At 45.4% G+C, this 21,419-nt stretch overlaps 1 protein-coding gene across 21 annotated transcripts in view; it reads right to left on the bottom strand.

Moving 5' to 3' along the window:
- Positions 1–21,419, bottom strand: part of LOC135914247 (uncharacterized) — a 623,773-nt gene that overhangs the window by 123,048 nt on the left and 479,306 nt on the right. Inside the window, exon 1 of one of the 21 annotated variants that reach the window (XM_070539915.1) lies at positions 5,437–5,622. The exons of the other annotated variants lie outside the window; for them this stretch is intronic. Within the exon in view, the coding sequence (XP_070396016.1) occupies positions 5,437–5,440 (4 nt within the window). The 5' untranslated portion in view covers positions 5,441–5,622. Of the gene's footprint in view, positions 1–5,436; positions 5,623–21,419 lie in introns of those variants that run through there. 21 annotated transcript variants of the gene reach the window in all.

Here is a 21,419-nt window from a genome sequence, read left to right as displayed (position 1 = left end):
GCATGTGTTAGAAAGGCTTCGATTTTACTGACGCATGAACACTTAGCTCTCTTGATATGTGTCGAGCTTCCGCAACGCTTTGCTACAACGCATAAGCTTCATGCGCCCCTTATTTGATTTGTCGGCCGCCTTTTTTTAACTATCTTTTATTTGATTCACAATCTATGATTATGTTTCTCCACCCGCCACGACGACCCAGTGGCTATCGTGTTCTGCTGCTGCGCACGACGTCACAGGTTAGATTCGTGGCCCCTGGAATCACATTTTGACGGGGGCTAAATGCAAGATCGCTCGTTTACTTACTGTTAAATGCAGCGTGTATGAAAGCGCAAAACGTTTCGCGCTTTCACATAAGATGTTTCAACACCAGCTAGCTCATTCAGTCATTACTTAGGGGCACGTTGAAGATTTCCAGGTGGGCAAAATCAGTTCGCAGCCGAGCACTATGGTGTCTCATAGCCCCAGCGTTGGTCTGGGACAAATTAATTAATTAAATAATTATTCAATAAATAAATAAATAAATCACAATATTGTATCGCGGACAAAAATCAGAGGACGCCTGAGCCCTTCTGACGAGTTATGAATGCGAAAGCATTAATGTTCGATTGAAGGCCGCTGAGTGGCCCAAGTTTTGCGCTGCGAGGAATGTTCTCGATTTTTGTTGCTGGTTATATTTTCGAGTTTCGTGATTATAATGGTGCAGGTTATTTTTTTTTACAGTTTCTAAATTAGCATGTTAAAGCTGGTTAAAGTAGCACTCGCGTTTCATCTTGTAAGTTGCATCCCTTGTTACCACGATGATTCTAGCAGGCCATGCCGTTTGTAGCAACTATTTCACCTTCGGAATGCGAGTCCTGAGCTGTTTGCTCATTAGGAGTTGTGCGGAACTGAAGCCATTCACACGTGATGTGTCCCTTTAACTGAGTAAAGCCAAGTGCGTGCGGGTCACTCGATTTGCCAAGCAGTTCCTTCATTGTGCGAACCACTCTTTCAGCCTCGTTCAACTGAGGAAAGTGTGGGCCGCTGGTCACGAGGGTAAAAGCCTTAGGTTCTGGCAAACTTTTTGAATTCATGCGAGAAAAATGGTGGACCATTATCTGATTTCACGACTTCCGGGATACCGTTCCGATCAAATATGCTCTTAAGTACTTCGACGACCGTAGATGCTGTCGACGAACTTAAGGCAATAACTTCCGGGGAAACGAAAGTAGTGATCCACAACAAGCAAACATGTTTGCCTTTTGCTGGAGAAGAGGTTCATACCAAGAACTTCCCATGGGAGACCAGGTAAAGGTGTAGAAATAAGTAGCTTTGCTGGATTTATGCGAGTGTATGCATACCGCTCGCATCTATCCACCACGACTCCTGAAAATTCCCCGCCACCACACCGAATCTCTAGCTGTCGCTTTGTACGAGTTTACACCTTTATGGCGATTGTGCAGTAAATTCAGGATTGTAGGTCTCAAGGAAGTGGGAACCACTATGCATGGGGCTGTGAGCAGAAGACCATCACAGACTGATTTCATTAGCTACGACAGGATACTTCGTTAAGTGCAATGGCAGCTTTTTCTGAGGCTGAGCATGGTAGGTGTATGATATTAGCGACGCACACTCCCAATCCATGCCTTGGGCTTTCTCAATGTCTGCGAAATCAATGGCAAAGTTGAGGATGCGTTGTTAAAAGCTTCTATTGCAAATATTTTCACCGTGTCCAGAGGAGATCAAACCTTGGGTGGTATCCTCTAGAGAGCGTCCACAGTTGCTAGTAGTTTGCGCGGAGCATACTGCATGGTGAACTGGTAGTGCATAAGTTTGAGGGGGCAACCCGCCGTGGTTGCTCAGCGGCTGTGGTGTTAGGATGCTGAGCACGACGTCACGGGATGGAATCCCGGCCACGGCGGTCGCATATCGATGGGGGCGAAATGCGAAAACACCCGTGTACTTAGATTTAGGTGCACGTTAAGGAACCCCAGGTGGTCAAAATTTCCACAGTCCTCCACTACGGCGTGCCTCATAATCAAAAAGTGCTTTTGGCATGTAAAACCCCATAATTTAAAGAAAAGTTTGAGGGGGCAGTCTTTGGATACGTGAAGGAAGTTTATCGAATTCCATTTTGCTCAACATCGTGACTATTGGTTGATGATACGTTTCCACAACGAAATTAATACCACATTCGAACTCGTCGAATCTGCGTATTAGTCAAGAGGGTTTAGTAAATATCATAGACGACATCCTTGTCTTCACTCGCGAGAGGAAAGAGCACGACGCCCGCTTAGAGCAAGTCCTCCCTCGCCTTTACAAAGCTGGTGTAACTTTCAACCACGATAAGTGCCACTTGGGTGTATCCGAAGTGTCTTTATTGGGTGTGGTCGTCTCAGCTGACGGCATCAGACCCTATCCAGCCAAACTGTAGGCTATCAAGACTCTTGAAGCTCCGAAGGACATTCCCCAACTTCACCGGCTTCTCGGGGTGGTGCACCATCTAGCCAGGTTTCTCCCCAACATTTCCGGGATTACAGGTCCGCTGCGGGCTCTCCTGAACAAGAAAACGGCCTGGTCGTGGCTGCCTGACCAGAAGTCAGCCTTCAACAAAATCAAACTGTTAGTATCACTGAGCTGTATGGCGAAGTACCACGTTCTAGCCACCTGAACATACGACATGGTATCAGAAGTGCTCGAATGAACGCCTTCAATTGCCTTCATCTACTCAGACGATCTACGAGCCAGAAGAAGCCTTGGTCAGCGAGCATCAGATTTCCCATTCTAAGTGGCTCGCTTCCAAGTGTCTCGTTTCCAAGTGGCTCGTTATTTCTCTTCGGCAACCCGATGCGTTCGATTTCACCTATGCTGCATGTTGGCCAACGTGGAAAGCACGTTAAGACTACACAGCTGTCTTTGGAGTTTGCCATGCTTTCGCCGATGTGTAAGTGCGCTCACTTTTATACTGTGTGGGTACGAAAGCTGTCCCATGCTACCCGATGCTTTTTCGCTCTCTGCGGAGGAACTGCTATCCTACGAGACCCTCGTCCAGCGTTTAACGAAGCACTTTGCTCACCCGGCTGACGAGTTCTATGAGTATTCTCGCTTTCACAAGTGTACTCAAGAATCGGGCAAAAGCGTTGACGCTTACTACGCAGAACTATTCTGACTAGTCAAGCGTTGCAACTACCCGTCGACCCAAGTCGAAGAGCGTCTCGGGCGGAACAGATGTGTAGTAAACCTAAAAGACGCTCGTCTCTTGGATCAGCTGTGCCGTAAGTCCAAGTTGACCCTAAAGGACGTTTGGACATTTGGACGTGTCATTGGGAAGACGCCGTCAAGGAAAAAGTGGCAAAAGAACTGCAGAAGGTTTCACGTCAGTTCGACAAGACGCAGCCAAATTTCGCAAAGCCCCGCGACCCTCGGATGCCAGGAGGCTAGACGCGCCGTCCAGGACGGAACGCTCCTGCGACGCTACTTGTTCTTTCTACGGGCGTTCGATGCACCCACGGAGTGGCTGCACCTACGCTCAGAATGGCCAGCGCGCGCGTCGCTGTCCAATCACTGCAGAAAGAAATATAATTTCGCTGAGGTTTATTGTTCCCGCAAAGCAAAGCCGACGAAGCTTGCTATTGTCTGTCTGGATACCGTCGTGGTGCCTGAGAACGCCAAGTACGTGTACGTCAAGGTAAACAATTATACTGTTTACTTTAAGGTCCACTATGTTGCCAAAATCTTGGCCGTGCCAAAATGTTTTCTTACAATGCCTCTACAGGACGTCAACCGAGTCTAGTACTTGGATGGTTGGTCGACCAGCTCATCTGGCAAGGGAAAACAAATGCCCAGCGCCTGTATGTGGTGTAGTCTCTTTTCTACTGCACCATTAAGTTCCCCAGTGCTACAAGCCCTTGAGGTCGACGGATTTCGTGGAGACGTAGCGAGCCCCTCAACTGCAGCATCATGCGGAACTGTTCAAAGGCCGCAGCATGCTGAAAGATGAGCATCAGCACAGAATTAAGCCTTGAACCATACAATTCTCACTTAGCGCTCCTAGAGGAATCCCCACCCCTTTGCAGGTTAGTGTTCGACAGGAACTGGACAGGATGGAAGCTGAATAAGTCATTCGTCGGGTTGGTAAGCTGACTTCTTGGTGTGCGGGAATCGTAGTAGTTCGAAAGTCCTCTGCTGGTTAGCGACTTTGCGTCGACCTGATTAGTCTGAATCAAACTGTTCCGGGAGCGCCACATATTGCCAACCGTTGAGCAAGTTTGTTTTTCTAGGCTACTCAAAACTTTTCTCGATGCTTGATGTTACAGCCGGCGTTCACGAAGTAAAGCTCGCTACAGTCTCAGGAGCTAACGACTTTCGTCCATCCTTTTGGCTGATGCTGCTTCTGTCACCTGCCATTTTGTGTCCCATCAGCTCCAGAATCTCTTGAAAAACAAATGGTACTAATCCTCGATGGTCAAGAACGTGTAGCAAACATGATAGACGACATTCTCGTCTACGGTCGCGAAAGGAAAGAGCATGATACCTGCTTAGAGCAAATCCTGCAGCGTAACCGGTGTCACCTGTCGGAGTTCTCACAGGAGAATCAGATGGTCCCTGAAACGTCTACAGACAACTGGCTTGCTTCATCTGCAGATTCGACAGCGGACATTCCAAGCTCTGCATCTAGAGTACCAGAGGCCGCTGGTGGCTGCGAAGACAGCAGTGTTGTGAAGACAGGAAGTGGCCGCTGTGTAGTTTTACCTGTGCGTTCGAACTTCGTGCTACAAGAGCTACAATTTATTTAAGGAAGGTGTAGAATGTTGACGTGGTTCCAAAACCGCGTGCGAAGAAAAGACATGTCTACCCCCTTGAGCGTCGCACCGTGAAGTACTGTCGCGTCGCAATCGTGGCGCTGACACAGGCGGCGCTACCAGACAGCTCATAGAAGCATAGGCGGCGACCACAATAGCTGTAGACTGGAACCATTTGGATGATATTGCTGCGCCGCATGCAACCGCTGTCCTGCGCGAGAAGAGACCGTGGAAGCCGCAGTGGCCACCAAGGCCAGCGTCGCGTCGCCGTATGTGCTCCGTCTAGGCGCGCTGGTGACGTGGTCTCGCGGCGATGCCCTCTACCCTTACGCAACACCTGGCGCACTATGGCGGCAGCAGGTCTTCTGATTCGCCCGCTCTGCTCCGCCGATGAGGCCTCGTGACGTGGCATCGCAGCCAGTGGGAATTTTGGTGCCATTTCACTGCTACAGAACCCGCCAGCCTTATCGCTAAATAAACCACTTGATTATAGAACATAGAATATAATATACAGAATTATAGAATAAAGGATTAAACGCTGCTGCCTTAGTCCTCTCTGAGCGTCCCTGTGCCGTTCGCACTCTTCGCTGAGATGCCTAGGTTAACAAACAGCCGCCACGTCAAGGTGACGAGAATATTGTGAACTTCCGCTCACCCATGGTCGTTTGCAGTTCGAGGTTTAGCTAGTTGAGAGATGCAACCGTCGTGGAAGGAAACCGGAGTTCTCGAAGAAGGTTGCCTACAGCTGTCAAGTGGGCAGGAACCGTTGTCGGCAGGAAAACTGGTCTCGCACGTCCGTCGGCAGGGAATCCGAGAAAAAAATGCGGGTGAATGCGCCTCGTGTAACGTGGCTCGAGCGCCTCATGCGGCTCGTGGCGCCAACGGTTCCCGCCGTGGCGATGGTTGTGGGAGCAAGAATGAGCGATTGAAGATGACGAAGCTATAACAGTTGTGCCTGGCTGCCGGAGTTTTCCGCGTGCAACACGTGATGATTTTTTAAGGTGGTGATTTCTCAGCTTCTGCCACCCGCTCCACGGGTGTTGCTTTTTGCCCAGTCAGCACAAGTTTATTACCCACTACACACCAGCACAAGCAAGAAGGAAGCCGGCGACGTAATTGGCTTGGCAGTACACCATAGGTATGCTCCCTGAACACCCCTACTCTATCAGACACATTAGAAACGTTCATTTCATTCGTCCCAACACATTTAGGTCTTGTTAGTTTGGTGCGAGTGCCGGGACACAAATACCTAATACTAAACGAATCTTCTGATGAACTTGCAGCAGCATCACATGGTGACCCGGTAATCTCTATTTAACCGTCATTCGCTTTTATAACAGCGACGCGAATAAAAAAATTCGCCACTGAGAATAACTTTCCGAAATCTTCATTGTCCGTGGCCGCCTCTGATTTTTTCGCATCTAAATTTTTTTTGAACAATAAATGGTGCACCACCACGCAAACAGGACTACGTTGTCTAATCCTCCGACTAAATGTTTTCGTCCATAGGTCTACTGTGGTAATATCGCCATTATGTCTTTTCTGCAATGAGAGTGAATCTCCAGGACATTTCTTTTACATGTGCGCCCGTTTTAAGGTTCAAAGAAAAACACTGTAGGAAGAACCATCACCTGACGGCTGACGCGACGAGCCATTCTTTCCTATGGTGCTACCGAAATGGGTTTTAGCCGCAGGAAGTTGTTGTTCTTGTAGCCTGTGACACGTGTGGTTCCTACCCACGATGGGGGATTGGCCAAGAAATGGGTGGATTATTCCAAATTAATATGGAGCATAAGTTTCCTAATATATATCGGAATAGCATTGAATAGCGTAGAATTACCTGTTAAACTAAAATCAGGAAGATCATATCGAATGAGTAATAATTAATTCAAAAGTAAAAACAAGAAAAGAATTTAGCGGGGCATTCGTTTAGATGCTGTAAGGAATGTTTGGACAGCGAAGCATGCATTCCTGTGGCTGAATCCCAAAGTGGACGCCCAGAACTAAAGAACTGCAGATTATGTAAGGTCCAGGCCAATTCTTCGAAAAGGTATTTCCAACAATCTTAACGCAGTAAAGCGGCGACAAGATAGACGAAAGTGCTGTATTGTCTCCTCCTCATTAGAAAAAGAACAGAGGAAGGAGGGAACCAAACCCAACCTGTGTAATGTTAGGAATGGCCGTACGGGGTGGCAACGTGCCAGCTTTCAGCCCGCTGCGCGTGTTCCAAGCCCCCCAGACGAGGCGCCTTCTGAGAACTACGGATGACAGGCGGCCATGTGGCGCGCGGTCAGCTCTGGAATGTGGTGCGCCGCCGCGCCACCCGGGACGGCGCTCAGTTCTACGAGGCCCTCGGTCGACGACACCGCGGGCTATGCTGTACCGAGAGTTCTACAAAGCCCTCTGACGTCGACTCCGGAGCCTTTGTGTATGGGCCAAACGGCGGGGCGCTGGCAAGTTTACAATGATTGGACGAACAATCCCGACCACTCGCGCTCCGTCCACGCCGAACGATGACGTCAAGCGGAGGCTTATAAGCAGCGTTTGCTGGCTGCTAGAGCGTGCTCGTGCTCGTGCTCGTGTCGTGCTCGCCGAAGGGAGCTGAGTGCTCGTTGTTATGCTGAAAATGTAGTAGTGAGCTGCGTGCTCGAATGCTGTTTGCTGAATGTTAATCTTGCGGGCTCCATATGGGAGTCGCGCTAGACTGCCGATGTATGTCTTGTCTTAAAATATGTTAATATGTAAATAAATCCTGTTCACCGAATTCATCTCTACGACCCTCGACTCCTTCAAATGGTGGCAGCGGCGAGGTAGTCCGACGACTCCTACATCTGCTTGACATCCGTAGGATCGTCCGACGAATCTAATAGTAAATAGAAATTTAGGGAGGGAATGCGGCAGCGAAATTTGGTGAGGCAGACCTCAAGCATCTTTGTGCAACAGGATTCACTATGCCAGGGAAATGCCAGGGGCTTATACTCTGGAGAAGCAGTCAATAGTGGGTTTGATAAGTCTAATCTAATTAATCGCATTCGAAATCTTGCTGCCGTGATCTGTGCTGTCACTGGTAGAATAGGAAGAACAGGGCCGGATAGTGATGCATTTGCCAGTGAATCGGCAGTTTCATTAAAAAACAAACCTTTATGCCCTGGCACCCAAATCAAATGAACACATTGCACATGGGCTGGAACTAGTAAGTGGAAGAGTTTTAGCATGGGTGACTCATTAGTAGCAGTAAGGCAAGAGCATACAGAAAGGGAGTCGATAAGAATAGCAGCCGTTGTAATCATTTGGTCTAATTTACGTAAAGGTAGGGTTACTGCTAAAAACTCGACCAGAAAAGTAGGCACAAAATCAGGCAATCTTAAAGAAAAAGACAAGTAGAGTGAAGGACAAATATTCCAATGCCAGCTTTTTCCTCGCACTGTAAGACGTCTGTTGCAATGATAATGTTCGTACTTAAAGAAGGGAATTGCGCTAAAAAAAGACACGGACGAGTAAGGACATGGACGGGCGCAGCATTTCCTGCAGCATTTGCGCCCGTCCATGTCCTTACTTGTCCGTGTCTTTTTTTAGCGCAATTCCCTTCTTTAAGTATGTACGACCGACTCGCCCAACAACGTGCTCTCCTGGATAATGTTTGTATCTAGGGTGCTTGAGTGGTCCTGCAGCATGGCGTTTAAAATGCCGTAAGGGAGTAGTTTCGCATGGTTTGGGAAAATGCCATCGAACCTGATCTGTGGGTAATTTGAATGCGTATTATCATGAAGCACCTCGCGAATTTGCACATTTAGTGGTTCAAGTAATGTTTGCACAAATATAACCTGTGGTCTATGAAACCTGGGCCAATGAACAGGAATAAATAATTTTGTATCGGAGATGAAAACAATTTGAGGACGGTTTAATGGTGATTCATATAGCCTTAAGAAAGTCTGAATGGTCAGAAGGTGAAATCGGCATAAAATGGGTGGGATTCTTGCTTCCAGGTATAATACGGTATTTGCAACGTATTTTGGGAGGCCTAAGCACAGACGTAGCGCCTCTCGTTCTAACAAAACTAGCGGCCGAAGCTTGTATGATGAAACACGTGACAATAAAACACATCCAAATTGTAACACCGGATTTTATGTACCATCAAGAGGGATTTTCTTCGCATACCTGTTCTGCGATTGCTGAACTTGCGCAAAATACCCATTGTACGAGCTCCTTTTGTGGCAATATATTTAATATGCGGCCGCCACTTAAGATTTCCGTTGTAAATAACTCCAAAGTACTTAAGTGACTCTACTTGGGGGATATCTTCGAGATGATAGTTAAGCGATATGTATATTGGGTCTTTAACGGGAAAAACGAGGATGGCACACTTATTAGCATTCAGGTTTCAGTGTAAGCTATCCAGCCAGCCTTCCAGTTCCTTTAGATACGACTGCAAAATTTTGTAAAGAGAGTATATGTCACTAGCCATACCAAAAAATGCATAAACATAGGTACTGACACCTGGGTGAACGGGGATTCTGCTCAGTAAAATATTAAATAATACTGGTGAAAGTGCCGATCGCTGAGGCATACCTCTTGTTTGCTTATGTTTACTAGAAGAATAGCCGCTTCGAAAACAATAGAATTCCCTGTCTTTTAAAAATTCATGCACCCATGCTACAATATAGCCTGCAAAACAATGGCTCTGTAACCAATTTTTAAGATTGTATGTTCAATGCTGTCATAGGCTTTACATATATCTAAGGTAACTAGAGCCGCGTATTGTTTTTTTTCTGTCTGGCGATGTTAATGCGACTTTAAAGGTCTACCCCACTGTGCATGCCATATTAAATAGCCAGATCGAAATCCATTTTGGCAAGGACTCAACAATTGATTTTCATCAATAAACTCTATTACATGTCCGAGAAGTACTCTTTCAATAAGTTTCACTATGTTTGATGTCAACGCAATTGGTCTGATGTTGTCGATAGTATACGCTGGCCCTTGTTTTTTAAGTAACGGAATGGTTTTGGCTATCTTCCATTCTTGTGGAATCCATGCATTAATAACAGGGTAGTTTCAGAAGCTAACGTGGAGCTTCTTGAAAGAAAATCTTTAACATTGCGTTTGTTATTCCGTCCGGGCCAGGCGCTGTAGTTGGTAACCGTAACATAACCTGTGCTACTTCCGAACAGGATATATCTTCGTAGTCCGAGAATGCAGGAGTAAAAACAGAAGTTTGAAGGCGCGTTGCAAACCGGCTCTCCAGTCCTTTAGCCAATACCTCTAAGGACTCCCGCATTTCCTGTGAGGTATAGACGATTAAGTCTACATTAACGCTCATTGGGAGTTTGTTTCTAAAATGAAGGTAATTAAATAAAACACGTTTGTTTTTGGATTTAGATAAATAATCGAAATGGTTTTTATCGTGCTCATCTTTTGTGTGTTTAATAGTAGGTTTGAAGGTTGCCGAAATAAACTGATAATCTTTCCAATTTTTTGGGCTCTGATTATGTAGAAGTTTTTTCCAAGCAGCTTTCCTTCTTCGATAAACTCGTGTGCACTCACTGTTACACCAGGGACTAGATGAGGAACGCTTAGCTGTCTGAATTACAAATTCAGACTTTTGTCGGGACATCTGTAGCGCTGAACAAATATTCAAGCCAATTTCTTCGTCATTACTATTAGTTAGTGACGCAATGGTGGAGCGTAAGCAGTCTTTAAATTTTTTGCAATTCACAAATATTCTGCCTTGTCGTTCAACTGGTGTTAAAGAGCATGCAATTTCAAAGTATACCGGGAGATGGTCACTATTTGTACAGAAATGAATCGTAGTCCAAGATGTCAGGGCGACACTTGTGCTAGAAAACGCCAAATTCAACACTGAGCGAGATTGCCCACGGGCAACTGTAGGCCGTCTGATATTAAGGCATGAAAGATCTTTATCAATGCTCCAGTTCCACAGACGTGTCCCACATGAATCTGTTTTGTAACCCCATGACACGTGATGCGAGTTGAAGTCACCAATAAGGATGACTTCATTTTTGCAGCTGGCAAGCGAACTATCCAATTGGTATGTACTGTATACGCCCGTAGGGAAATAAGCATCTATAATTGAAAATGAACGGTAGCCTGGGATACTTAGGTGCACTGCGAAAATTTCACATTCCGGCGACATTAACTTGAAAGTTATTTTCGCGTTATCACAGAATTTAGATGACAACAAAATTATTAAACCACCTCCTTGTGAAAGACGATCTAATCGAAAAGATCGAAAATCTTTAAAATCAAAAATTTTTTCGGGAGTAAGCCAGGTTTCTTGTAAGACTAACTCACTTTCTTACATTGCTGTTCAAAATATGTGTTAGAAAGAAATTATAAACAACTATATGCTTTGTTATATTGAGAATTTTGTTGTGCACTTGAACCTCATTATAACAAAACACAATGTAACACAGTAATGGATTTAGTGAAGTAAATGCAATTCTCCTTGAAATCTTCATATAGATCTGTTTATTTTAAACCTCATTTTAAAGAAGTGAAATTGTTTTGTCAATGGATATAACAAAGTAGATTTGTCTCTGAAGCCAAAAATACTGACTGTTGCGCTCCGAGCACATCCCTTTCCACTGAGTTCCGCACTCGTTGGGCGTGGCACTTTGAAATTCCCGCATCGAATATGCCATCAAGCAGCACTGGTTCACACTCTTTCTGAAAACACTAAAAGGGAACAATCTAAAACCACTAGAAAATTATCTACAAACCTAAACATTTGTATGCGATTACTAAACGATGCAAGGCTAAGGGATAGGTCCCGATCAAACTTTGCTGGAAACAAATCGCTTAAAACGGGAGAAATGCAGCGACCAATACAGACTCCTTTCTTTTGGAACAGAAGGAGTAATACAGTATGTACTATTGAGTTTACATGTACATAATAAATTTTATTTCTTACAAGTTGAAATTACTAGTTTTTATTGAAATAATATTCCTAATATAATATGCTTCGGCGGTGTAAACGGCGGCGCGAGAAACCGCGCCACCTAAAAGATTTTGTTGCATGATTATGTTTCACGTGTTCATATTTCCAGTTATCGCTTTGCATTTCTGTGTCAGATACCCGGACAAGTCTTCAGATATATTTTTTTTGGCTGCTGTTTAGTCCGGAGTGTTCTTAGTATTCAATGTGTTTTCCATTACTGTGTGACTATGACTATGGACAAAAGTCTGGAGTTTCTTGCCTTTATCTGCTCTGCAGTGCGGTTGCAGCATGTTTCATTTTTCTGTTTCATCCCTCCTGCGTGTTTATATTTGCGGGAAAAGAATGAGTGTTCTATTTCGTGTCACATTGTTCTGCAACGGAGGGAGAGAGCTGAGAATTACTTTGGCATTGCATAATCTATGCCGTTAACAAATTTATAATGATGTTGATTCCCCTGACTTCATTTGAAAAAATAATTACTTTGGCATTGTATAATGTATAGCATTAACAAATGTATAACGACGTTTCTTACCCTGGATTATTTTCAAAAAACAGGGAGATGGTGTTATATCGGGGTTTCGGAAACAAAACTTGTTCGCCCTCAGGGGGTGCTGTGATAGTGATGCTGAGCCTATTCAAGTGACCGCGCTTTGAATTAACGCGCTCAGCCTCGATCCCCATCTGCGTCCATTTCTCCTTGAGGCCGCCGTTCTGGCGTGTCCTACGTGCCCATCGTGGTGATCATGGGGATCATGGCGGCCACGCCGACACCACACGATTTATGGCCGATACTTTAGAGAGGGTTGCGCAAGGTGATTCAGGAACAACAACAATGTGCCGCTTGTGCAGAAGAACAACAACATCACCGATGGCGTACACACACTTTCAACGCCTGTTTTTCGTGCAGCTGCTCTTTCCGATGATTCTGCAGATGCGCACTGGCAAACCAGATAACCCCCTCAATGTATACTTGAGCTAGCTAACCCGGCTATCTTCGGACCATAGAGCAACTGCCACCGAAGTGCGCGGACTTCCAGATTTTCTGAAGCATCTCGCCTTTCGTCTGTACCTCTTTCCTAAACCACCGCCAAAATTATTGGCACGGTTGCCATCATCATTGGCTTGGCTGTGCGTCATAGACTCTACTGTTACGTTATAACAGCACATTGAAAGGATCAAGGCAATCAGCACCCCTTTCAATTGGCTCGGCAACACATCCGCGATAACTTATGCTCATCTTCGACGCTTGTTTTTCGTGCGGGTAAACGACTGCTACTCCTTGTTTTTGAAGCGCACGTCATGCTATGCCTTATTAGTGCGACCGAGCCAATGATGCTGCGCCATTATGGATTATGAATGATATCATGCCAATACACAATTGCAGTTAATCTCTGGGGTTGTAGAGGAAAACTCTGGCCTGAACACACGTTCGGCTGTCCCGCAGGAATCTAGCGACGTCACGGCTCTCTTGAAGGAATTCGGCCGCCCCCAGACCTCACTCTTCACGAAGTTGCACTTAATGCACTTGAAGCTAGCATCGAACGAAAAAAATATTTCTATTACAATAAACAAAAGGTCATAAAACTGAACAGGATTTCTCAGCTTTCGTTGCCCTTAAACGGCAAATTTATGACGTCGAGACTCTTGCGTAGTAAAACTCGCATACCTTCACAAACATGGTCAGTAGACTTGGCAATGCCGAAGACCGTGCGCGCCGGTCTAATATGTTGTTTTTGGCATTCAAGGAAAAGTAAATGAGACATGGGTGCAATAAGAGCAGTTGAACACTGATTTGTATGTGTGCAATTCTAAACTTGGCGAACCGACTGCTTCAAATTTCAACGCGTCCACGGAATTCGCCACTTTCAGCCGAGTTTATAACCACCTAATATTTGCGCGATCGTGGCACTTTAAGGACAAAGAAAAGGTCTTGTCGAATGTCAAAGTTTGAAGGCATTGATTCTAGCATCTGACAAGACTGTTGACTTAATACTCACACCATTAAAAAGTGCAGCTGATTCAGCGTGCACTGTTAGAATCTATATGTGGCGAAGCTTTCCCTAAGTGTATGAGGAGTGCTGAAACACGTTTGCGTTGATTCAAAGTCAGTGCAAAGTGAAACCGAATGCTTTATTCAGATATTTATTTATAGAGCCCACGTGGTCCCCAGTCGGCGCAACGCACGCGCAACGTGAGGTCATCTCCTCCAGTGTCCTTCCTTCCGTGCCATCGCCGCTCTCCGCGTCGCGGCCCCCTCACCCTTTCCACCAGCGGCTAACGACACGCATGCTCAGGCCGGCTTTCCCTTTTACCTAACACTGCAGCGGGCGAAGCAATATGAACCATTACTCCTAGATGGCGCCGTTGTCCCACCTCCGAGTCCCGCATCCGCATCCGAGGAAGAAAAGTTGGGAAACGACAAAAAACGGAGACGTACGAAAGCACAGTTCGCAATAGGGGATCAGAAAATTTGGTTGTGGGAGTTCATAGCGTTTTTTATTTTTTTGTTGTATAAGCTAGGTAGGACATTAGGCAGTATAATAACAAGAGCTTGGTGGCGCAACCTACCGCCCCGTTCCAAAGCGGACGCTCATAATATCCATCCAAAATCCGTCCGAGTGTGAGCTATTACGCGAGAACACACGAGCAGCAGCAGCAGTAGCAGCAGCAGCAGGCGGAAGTCATGGTCAGCAAGAGAGCCGCAGGGGGGGGGGGAGGGGGAAGGGTTCGGAAAGAAAGCTTCGCTTGAAAACAGTTGATCCAGTTTTGCAAGAGCAAGCATAAACCGTTCAAGTTCAACGACGAAAAACTTGTCATTGAGAGAACTACTTACATATACGACGTCTAAGCTGTCTCCAGAGATCTTAGCTAGCCACAAGAATTGCCTTGCTGCATTAAATACTATCCTACGACTCGACTCCAAAAAAACATGCAGTAAGCATTCTCCCTCTCTTGACACATTTCAGAGTTTATTTCTTGTGTTTTGTATAAATGTAGATAATCACGCTGTATGATTAACTCCATTTTACGCATGCCTCCTTGTTTTCTGTTTCCCTTTTTGTTTCTTTATATCAAATTGTTGGTCTACCACATTTGTTTCTCTGTACATTTTGCCTTGTGCATTACTTTTCAGCACACCATTACGAAAGCTCCGTAATTTTTCCTGGGCACTATAACAAACATATGATTGATTGACTGAATGGTTATTATTATTATTATTATTATTATTATTATTATTATTATTATTATTATTATTATTATCAATATTCACAAGCCGTACTCTTCTGAGGGATCTTACAGCACGATACTCTTTGACGAGAATCTCATCAGTGACTTGGCAGTGGCGACGAAAGTACAGTGCACGACACTAAGCATCGTTCTGCTTATCCTGCAGGTGTGCTTCTGGACGGTTGAGCATCGAGCCCGAAGAGCGCTGTGCTACAGTGCATGCGCACAGGGTACTGCAAAGGGAAAGTTTGGCCTCGCAGGGAACGGACATCGTCTGCGCCTGCGGCTTGGAACGACCGAGCCTACGTCACTGGTCTCTCCGTATAAAAGAAGCCACTCAAGCACCGGAGCCTTCACTTGGCAGTGGCGACGAAAGTACAGCGCACGACGCTAAGCATCGTTCTGCTTATCCTGCAGGTGTGCTTCTGGACGGTTGAGCATTGAGCCCGAATAGCGCTGTGCTACAGTGCGTGCGCACAGGGTACTGCAAAGGGAGTTTGGCCTCGCAGGGAACGGACATCGTCTGCGCCTGCGGCTTGGAACGACCGAGCCTACGTCACTGGTCTCTCCGTATAAAAGAAGCCACTCAAGCACCGGAGCCTTCACTTGGCAGTGGCGACGAAAGTACATCGCACGACACTAAGCATCGTTCTGCTTATCCTGCAGGTGTGCTTCTGGACGGTTGAGCATTGAGCCCGAATAGCGCTGTGCTACAGTGCGTGCGCACAGGGTACTGCAAAGGGAGTTTGGCCTCGCAGGGAACGGACATCGTCTGCGCCTGCGGCTTGGAACGACCGAGCCTACGTCACTGGTCTCTCCGTATAAAAGAAGCCACTCAAGCACCGGAGCCTTCACTTGGCAGTGGCGACGAAAGTACAGTGCACGACACTAAGCATCGTTCTGCTTATCCTGCAGGTGTGCTTCTGGACGGTTGAGCATCGAGCCCGAAGAGCGCTGTGCTACAGTGCATGCGCACAGGGTACTGCAAAGGGAAAGTTTGGCCTCGCAGGGAACGGACATCGTCTGCGCCTGCGGCTTGGAACGACCGAGCCTACGTCACTGGTCTCTCCGTATAAAAGAAGCCACTCAAGCACCGGAGCCTTCACTTGGCAGTGGCGACGAAAGTACAGCGCACGACACTAAGCATCGTTCTGCTTATCCTGCAGGTGTGCTTCTGGACGGTTGAGCATTGAGCCCGAATAGCGCTGTGCTACAGTGCGTGCGCACAGGGTACTGCAAAGGGAGTTTGGCCTCGCAGGGAACGGACATCGTCTGCGCCTGCGGCTTGGAACGACCGAGCCTACGTCACTGGTCTCTCCGTATAAAAGAAGCCACTCAAGCACCGGAGCCTTCACTTGGCAGTGGCGACGAAAGTACAGTGCACGACACTAAGCATCGTTCTGCTTATCCTGCAGGTTAGTTCAAAGCTGCCGTATTTGTACATATTCGCGCTTTTTTCGTCGCTGCTGCCAAGTATCGTGACGTTTATTGGGGCTACTTGTTGAATTTCTATTTTTCTTGCCTGTTGTTCCTAAGTACGACTGCCAAACTATGTCGAAAGAACTGGCCAAAATGAAGGATGAACTGAAGTCTGATTTTGCTAAAGTAAGAGACGAGATGCGGCATGAACTGAAATTGTTTCGTGAAGGTTTAGAGAGAGATCTGCGAACAGAAAACCGCGAGTTCAAAAGTGAGCAGAACAACATGGCAAAAAGTCTGGAATTTGCGTTTCACGCAATTGATGAACTGAAAACAAAACTGGTGGAATGTACTGCAAAGAATGCTAAACTCGAGAGTGAAAACGCGGCTCTGCACGCTAAGTGTTCCTTTTTTAGAAAACACTGTTCAAAGCTTAGAAAACCGACTCGTGCAAACTGAGCAATACTCTCGTAAGACCAACCTAGAGATTCAGGGTGTAGTGAAGACCGAGAATGAGTGCTTAAGCGACCTACTTTCCAAACTTGCCTCTACGATCAATGAACCAATCGCTGTATCGGACCTTGAAACGTGCCATCGTGTGCCTACACGCAGTAGTGATCGGACAAATATAATCGTCCAGTTCAAGAGTCGCGCGAAGCGGGATAGCGTTTTCCACAAAGCTAGAAAAATGCGTCTCACAAATACAGATCTTGGCTTGGAAGGCTCTTCTTCGGTGTACGTGAATGAACACTTTTGCCCTGCCCTGAAGAAGCTTCTCGCGATGGGCGTGAAAAGAAAACACGCGCATCACTGGAAATCGGTGTGGTCGTTGAACGGCAAAATTTTTGCAAGACGAGCTGAAGACACGCCCGTTCTCCACATAAGAAACGAGAGTGACGTCGAGAAGATAACGTCGGGGTAGGCGCAGGTGTAAAATGCGGAAGCAGCGCGAATTTGTGCACCCCGCAACTTTGGCTGCATCGTCAAAATGGCTTATCAAGAGCTGGCTCTCCCGCATCTCATTGCTAAGCAGGATGCATCGGCCACGGCTGTTTTGCATCTTAATGCGCGCTCAGCATGCAACAAGAGTGACGATATCATCCATCTTTTGGAGCAATTTACTTTTAAGTTTAATGTGATCATGATATCGAAAACATGGTACTACAGTAACTGTGCTATGCTAACTTTACAAGGTTATCACCGCTTTTGTATTAATCGGCCCAGCAAAAAAGGCGGGGGTGTTGCACTTTTTGTTGAAAGCTATGCAAAATATGAATTAGTACCAGACTATACGACAGTAACAGATGACTACGAAATACTCACCGTAAAGAGTAAAAACAGGATAATATGTCTGGTGTATCGCCCACCGAGCGGCAATGTTGTCACCTTTCTAGATTTTTTTGAACCATTCCTAGATTATGTAAGCATGAACAATTTGAAGCTTGTGTGTGGCGGCGATTTTAATATAGATGTACTTAAACAGAGTAACTCATCCTTCCAACTGAACACGTGCCTCCAGTCTGCAGGTTTTGTAAACACAATCACCACACCAACACGCATTACAAGTCATACATCTTCTTTACTTGACTTATTCATTGTTGATATATCTACTACTGTATGCAACACAGGCACATTGGTGTCTGACATAAGCGACCACTGCCCTATATTTTTAATCTACACCGATGACTCTAAGAAAGCAACTGACGCCTGTCAACAATTCACTTATCAACGTATAACACAAGCAGGTTTAGAGCAGTTCAGGAATGACGTTATGAATCATGATTGGTTACATGTTTTGAACAAAACAGATGCAAATGAGGCATATAATGAATTTATTATAACTTTTACCGATATGTACGCCAGCAATTTTCCAATGAGGACAGCTAAATATTCCAAAAAAGTTAGAAAGCCTTGGGTTACTCATGAGCTTGCAAAAATGATCAAAACAAAAAATAATCTCTATCATTCCTTCTTGCGCACGCGGTGTGAATTAGCATTACAAACATTCAAAAAATTTAGAAACAGGCTAAATGCTGAACTAAGAAAAGCAAAGGTGGCGTACTATGAGGACTTATTTGCAAATGTTTCTAGACAACGCCCAGAGATTGCGTGGCAAACGATTAATCTTGTTCTAGGCCGCCGCAAGGACGATACGCACTTGACATCGATGAAGCTGGGCTCACGTGAGATAACAGGCACAGCGCTTTCCGATTACTTTAACCACCACTTCGTAACTGCACAAAGCGATATGGCTGAAGGAAATGATAGCATAGGGATGGTTTGTCATAGCGATGCTGTTCGCGAAAGCGCATTCTTTGCACCTACTGATGAATATAAAGTATACAGTGTGTACATGGGGCTGAAAAACAGTAAAGCTTTAGATGTAAATAATTTGCAGATTAAACCTATAAAACATGTTTTGCATTTTATTGTACCTCCGCTTGTGCACATTTACAACCTAATTTTAGAGACTGCAATTTTTCCAGATGCAATGAAACACGCGAAAGTCTCGGTTATTTATAAAGGTGGTGATCGAAATACTGCGTCTAACTATCGACCGATATCGGTGCTCCCAATTTTTTCAAAAGGAATGGAAAAGCTTATTTTTGCTAGAATGACGGAATTTTTCAATAAACAGAGTGTGCTTACTGATTCACAATATGGATTTCGGAAAAACAGATCCACAGAAATGGCTGTTCTTGCGCTGAAAGAATACGTTTGGAGAGCTTCGAAAACAACTACTACGCAGCCGGCATTTTTGTAGACTTCAGTAAAGCTTTTGACAGCCTCAATCACGAGATTCTTATTCGGAAGCTTTGTTTGTATGGAATTCGTGGGAAACCGCTAGAATTACTCAAATCATATCTGAAACATCGACGTCAGTACGTTCCCATTAATAAACATAACTCGTCCCTCTTAAGTATTGTATGTGGTGTGCCTCAAGGAAGTATTCTTGGGCCACTTTTGTTTAACGTTTTTATAAATGATATCGTAACCATAAACAGTGAGGTTCAATTCATTATGTACGCGGATGATTGCACACTGTGTGTCTCAGGTCCTGATGCGAATGAACTTGTGCAAAAATGTAATAAAATTATGGCAAATTTGTCCGATTGGACACAGACAAATAAGCTTAAAGTAAATTCAAAGAAAACAAAAGTTCTAATATTTCGCGCGAGAAATAAACCACTTAACATTAATCATGCTATTTATTTTCAGAGCCAACGCATTGAACTGGTTGAAGAATTTAAAATTCTTGGAGTATACTTTTCTTCTAATTTACGCTGGGATGCCCATATTAAACATCTCTGCGGTTACCGGTGCTATGGAACGTTGTCGCACATTTCTACCTACGAGAGCAAAACTTCAAATATACTATGGCCTCTTCTTATCGTATATAAATTACTCTTACCTTGTCTGGGCTGCAACATCTAAATCTAACTTGCAAAAGCTGGTAATACTTCAAAAGAAAATCATTCGGTATATAGATAACGTTAATCGGCTTTCACCAACAGATAATATATTTCTCAAATACTGACTAAACCGCGTTGATAAATTATACGAACACAGATTACTAGAAACGATTTACTTCTCATCCGAATATGTTCAGAATTATTTTGCATCCCTTGTTCAGCTAGAACTCTGCACTCACACGAAACATACTACACGAAACCCCGAGGTGTGGAAGGTACCATGGTTTCGAAACAATTACAGCCTACAGTCCTTAACACATAATATACCGACTGTACTAAACAAATATAAGCACACAGCTACGCTAAATAAAAATGGTTTGCGTGACTACTTTCTTTCTTTATAGTGGCACTTTAGTACATTTGCATTCAAGTGTAAAATGTCATCTTCATGCATACGTACGAAATTGTAATGTTTGTTGTGTATAAAGATTTCAGTGTATATATCATGTGAGTGCTACTGCCATGTAAGGGACCCTGGGCCTCCGTCAAGCTGCTGCGACAGCTTTTTGCCCAGGTGTCCCTCCAGTTCCTTGTGTTTCTGGTAAATAAAATTGATTGATTGATTGAATGCCTCAGGCTTATGAGGCCATCTTTGTCCTGTGGACCAGATGGCATCCCTGCCACCAATATCAAAGCTTATGGCAGTACTTTCTGCTCGTGCTGACAGGAATCTTTAACAACCATTTGAATCATTCCACTTTCCTGCATGCTTGGAAAACCGCTAGAAGTTTTCCTGCAATAATGCAAAACCATGATATGGCGCATGAACAGGACAAACCAGGGGCGCGGCCGGAGAAGCTACAAAAAGCCATGTGGTCGCAGCCAAACAACGGGAGGCGCGCGCCACGTGCGTGGCTTGGTTCCTTAAAACACCACCAGATGGTTCTCACCTCCGCGGCAGTGGCGGCGCCAGTCGTGCGGGGAAAAGAGTAAAAAGTACTATAAAGCTCACCTTCACGCACAGCGTTCGCCGCAGGCGTTTCCCGGTAAACATTACGGGTGCACAAGCTGCAGTGGCAGGGAAGCGGCAACTGTGTGGCCGGTCTATATGTATTGTCACGCGTCGCGCCGCTGCCAGTTGGTGCGGTGATTTCGGTGAGTTCTGTCGTGCGCTCCGGTGGACGAACCTTCGACATCGACTGCTCAGTCAGTTGCGGCACCCGGCTCGTTTGGACGTCCACGCAAGCATGCGAACGAGACCGAGGCGTCATCGGAGAGACGTCGGAATGCTTTTGCATTCATCCACGTAGGGATACCTAAGTACCCTTGAATTTTTAAGGCGGCGAAGTGGGGAATGCATTCCATTCACTGGTGCGGGCTTTACTCGATATTATACTGTGTAAAGAAAGGAGTGAAAAGCAGCTCTGAAACAAAACCTCTGAAACTAAAGCAGTAAAGAAAATAAATAAATAAATAAATAAATACGGAGAGCTCCAGTGAAATGTTGGTCTATATGACACGAAGCTATGTAGAAGCAGTAGTGGATGAGACGAACACAGCCTCGTCACCTGTAACTGTTAGCTTTCTGTGCGACAGAAGGAATTCGATATATGATGCTTG

Source organism: Dermacentor albipictus, chromosome 6 (assembly GCF_038994185.2).
Source record: "Dermacentor albipictus isolate Rhodes 1998 colony chromosome 6, USDA_Dalb.pri_finalv2, whole genome shotgun sequence".
NCBI lineage: Eukaryota > Metazoa > Arthropoda > Arachnida > Ixodida > Ixodidae > Dermacentor > Dermacentor albipictus.
This window is presented reverse-complemented; position numbering and strand designations above follow the sequence as displayed.